The 3051-nt window shown below is 47.7% G+C and overlaps 1 protein-coding gene across 1 annotated transcript in view; it reads right to left on the minus strand.

Annotated features, from left to right (window-relative positions):
• ATP13A1 (ATPase 13A1) overlaps positions 1-176 on the minus strand; it is a 17035-nt gene extending 16859 nt beyond the window's left edge. Inside the window, exon 1 of the mRNA XM_012809445.2 lies at positions 1-176. This exon is cut by the window's left edge and continues 272 nt beyond it. Within this exon, the coding sequence (XP_012664899.2) occupies positions 1-145 (145 nt within the window). The 5' untranslated portion in view covers positions 146-176.
• Positions 177-3051: the final 2875 nt, after the last annotated feature.

Raw genomic sequence — 3051 nt, forward strand, 5'->3', positions numbered from 1 at the left:
CGCCGCTCGCTATGAGCGCCGCCCCGGCGGCAAGGGGCGTGCGCGGCTGCGGCCCGGGCTTGGGCTGCCCAACGGGCCGGACCCCGCAAGGCCGGGCCCCACAGGGCACCGCATTGCCCACAGCTGCCGCCGCCGCCGCCGCCATCTTTCCCAGCGCTGCACTCGCTTCCGGGCAAAGGCACGCCTCACTTCCGAAGTTTTACTTCCGGTAAATTCTGCGCGCCGCCATAAGAGCCAGGACTAGGACCCGGGGCAACAAAGCAAGTTGGACCCGGAAGTGGCTACTGAAAGCGCCGCCATGACAGTCTGTGGCCGGAAGGAGTGGCAGAGCGCCGCCATAACAAAGAGGTTCTGAAAGACCTAGGGCTGTCTAACCGCGCTGCCACACTTTCCTGAGACCGGAAGAGACGAGACAGGCAGGGCGGGCTGGTCGCCACCATGACGACCTGAACCGGAAGGGGTGAGCCCTACTCATCGATTTCACCGGCATCAGCAAGCTGCGAGGGGCGGAAGCTGGACACTGAGGAGGTGGGGTCGGTTAAAGGCTCTGGGGGCGGAGCCTGTTTAGAGGAGGGAGGGAGGGCCTTCTGAAGGGGGAGTAGGGTACCCGCGCCAGAACGCAGCTGCAGCAAGAGCCATAATCTAATGGCTAATAATTAGACAAAGTTATTACTTTAACATAAAAAGGAAAAATCGATACTCTATTTTAAATCATGTATTATTCTTTATTATTTAACTATACTGTTGCATAAATGCTGTTTGAACAAAACCACAGTAGGACTACTTAACAGTGCCAGTTAGTGGTAATTTTTTTTTTTTTTTTTTGGATAGAGTCTCTCTCAGTTGCTATGGGTAGTGTTATGACATTAGCCTAGCCCACAGCAACCTCAGACTCCTGGCTTCAAGCCATCATCCTGCCTCAGCCTCCGAAGTAACTGGAATTATAGGTGCCGGCCACTACCCGCAGCTAGTTTTTTCATTTTTCATAGAGATGGGGTCTCACTAGAGCTCAGGCTGGCCTGGAACTGTTGGGTCCAAAAAATCCTCCCAAATCAACCCCAACAGACGAACTTGAGACACACTCTGATGTAAAAGGCATGAGGTGAAGTTTTATTCAGACCGGCCTGGACTCGCCTGGCATACAAGCCTTGGAGGAGCCCTGAACCCGGGGTGGAGGAAGTTTTTATGGGTATAGAAAGCAAAAGGGGTAGGGTCCAGTACGAGTACACTTTTCATTGGTGGTTGGTGATTTCATTAGTAAAGGAGGGAGTAAAGTAGGATTTGCATTGGTAGCTGATGATTTCACTAGTAAAGGTGAATTTGGATTGGTACAGGTGAGGGGTGGAGGGTCCTTTAACCGGGGGCTAGAGTTGGTGCAACCTGGTTACCTGTATTTCAAGGTAATAGAAACTTACTGTTTATTATAGCAGCTATTTGCCTAAGGTGACTCAGTTTACAGCGCAGTGGCTGTGCAACCTGGGATGGGGGAAGGCAGCAGGGAGTGGCCCTGCAGGTTTCACTGGCAGAGGTTGGGGTGGAAGGGCTATGCGGTAAACAGCTAGGAATGGGGCTTGTGCTGTAAACAACAAAATGGAGCTAGTTTGGCTCTCACAGAACTCCTGAGATCAATCAATTCACTGGGCTTAGCCTCCCAGCGTGCAGGGATTAAAGGTGTGAGCCACAGTGCTCAGCTGCTCAATTAGTGGTAAGTTTGTTTGTTTGTTTTGAGATAGAGTCTCAAGCTGTCTCCCTGGATAGAGTGCTGTGGTGTCATAGCTCACAGCACCCTCCAACTTGGGATCAAGCGATCCTTTTGCCCCAGTTTTTCTATTTTTAGTAGAGATGGGGGGGCAGTCTCACTTTTTGCTCAGGCTGGTCTCCAACTTGTGAGCTAAAGCAATCCACCTGCCTCAGCCTCTCAGAGAGCTAGGATTACAGGTGTAAGCCACCATGGCCAGTCTAATTAGTGGTAATGTATAGTAGGATTAATTTAACAATTAGTATGTGTGAGAAAAAATAGTATTTTATGTTTCTGTTCTCTGATACAGCAATTACTTTAAACTTCTTTTTAAATTCTTTATTGTATTTAATTTTTGTAGGTTGTATTGTTGAGTATTCTTAAGATACATACATGTAAGTCTTTGTAAAAGGAGAATGTAATTACAATATGACTAATCAGATACTAATATTTAGTAAGTAAGCAGTCAATAAAAATATTGGTGACATGTTTTTTCTGTACCATGTTTACTCTTTCAGTTTTCTTTTCTAATAATACTTTGCAACCTGAGTACATTGAAACATAATTTCAGTCTCTCTCTCTCCATATATATTTGTATCTATGTATCTCTAATGTTGCTTAGATGCATTGTTATTTGCTCTAACCTGAAATGAGGCTTACACTTTGGAGAGCATCATATAATTCAGCATATGTTCACAAATAATGCATTGGTGATTAATACCCTCTGATTAATGCCTTTGATGGCTGTGGTGACTTTGTACTCTCCTAAGCTGGGCTTACAATGTCCCAAAGGAGGTCATACACTGGAGCTGCTCTTCTTCTTCTTTTTTTTTTTGCAGCAGAGCCTCAAGCTATCCCCCTGGGTAAAGTGCTGTGGCATCACAGCTCACAGCAACCTCCAACTCCTGGGCTCAAGCGAGTCTCCTGCCTCAGCCTCCCAAGTAGCTGGGACTACAGGCACCCACCACAATGCCTGGCTATTTTTTTTGGTTGTAGCCATCATTGTTGTTTGGCAGGCCCGGGCTGGATTCGAACCTGCCACCTTAGGTGTATGTGGCTGGTGCCTTAGCCGCTTGAGCCACAGGTGCCAAGCCAGGAGCTGCTCTTCTTGCTGTACCTTAGGGCCTCACCTATCTCTTCCCATTACTCTGTCCTTGCTCCTCCCCTGTCTTGACTTGGCTTTGAAGGGTTAAAATTATCCCTGACCCTTTATGTCTCTCATGCTTGACCTTCCTTGGGTTAAGAGGGTTGTCCCATTGTTGGCCATGCTGCCCTATTTGTCTTTAGTTCTAGGCTTCTCTTTACCAGCATCT

This window comes from Otolemur garnettii, unplaced genomic scaffold (genome assembly GCF_000181295.1).
Source record: "Otolemur garnettii isolate 467f Iridium unplaced genomic scaffold, OtoGar3 scaffold00105, whole genome shotgun sequence".
NCBI lineage: Eukaryota > Metazoa > Chordata > Mammalia > Primates > Galagidae > Otolemur > Otolemur garnettii.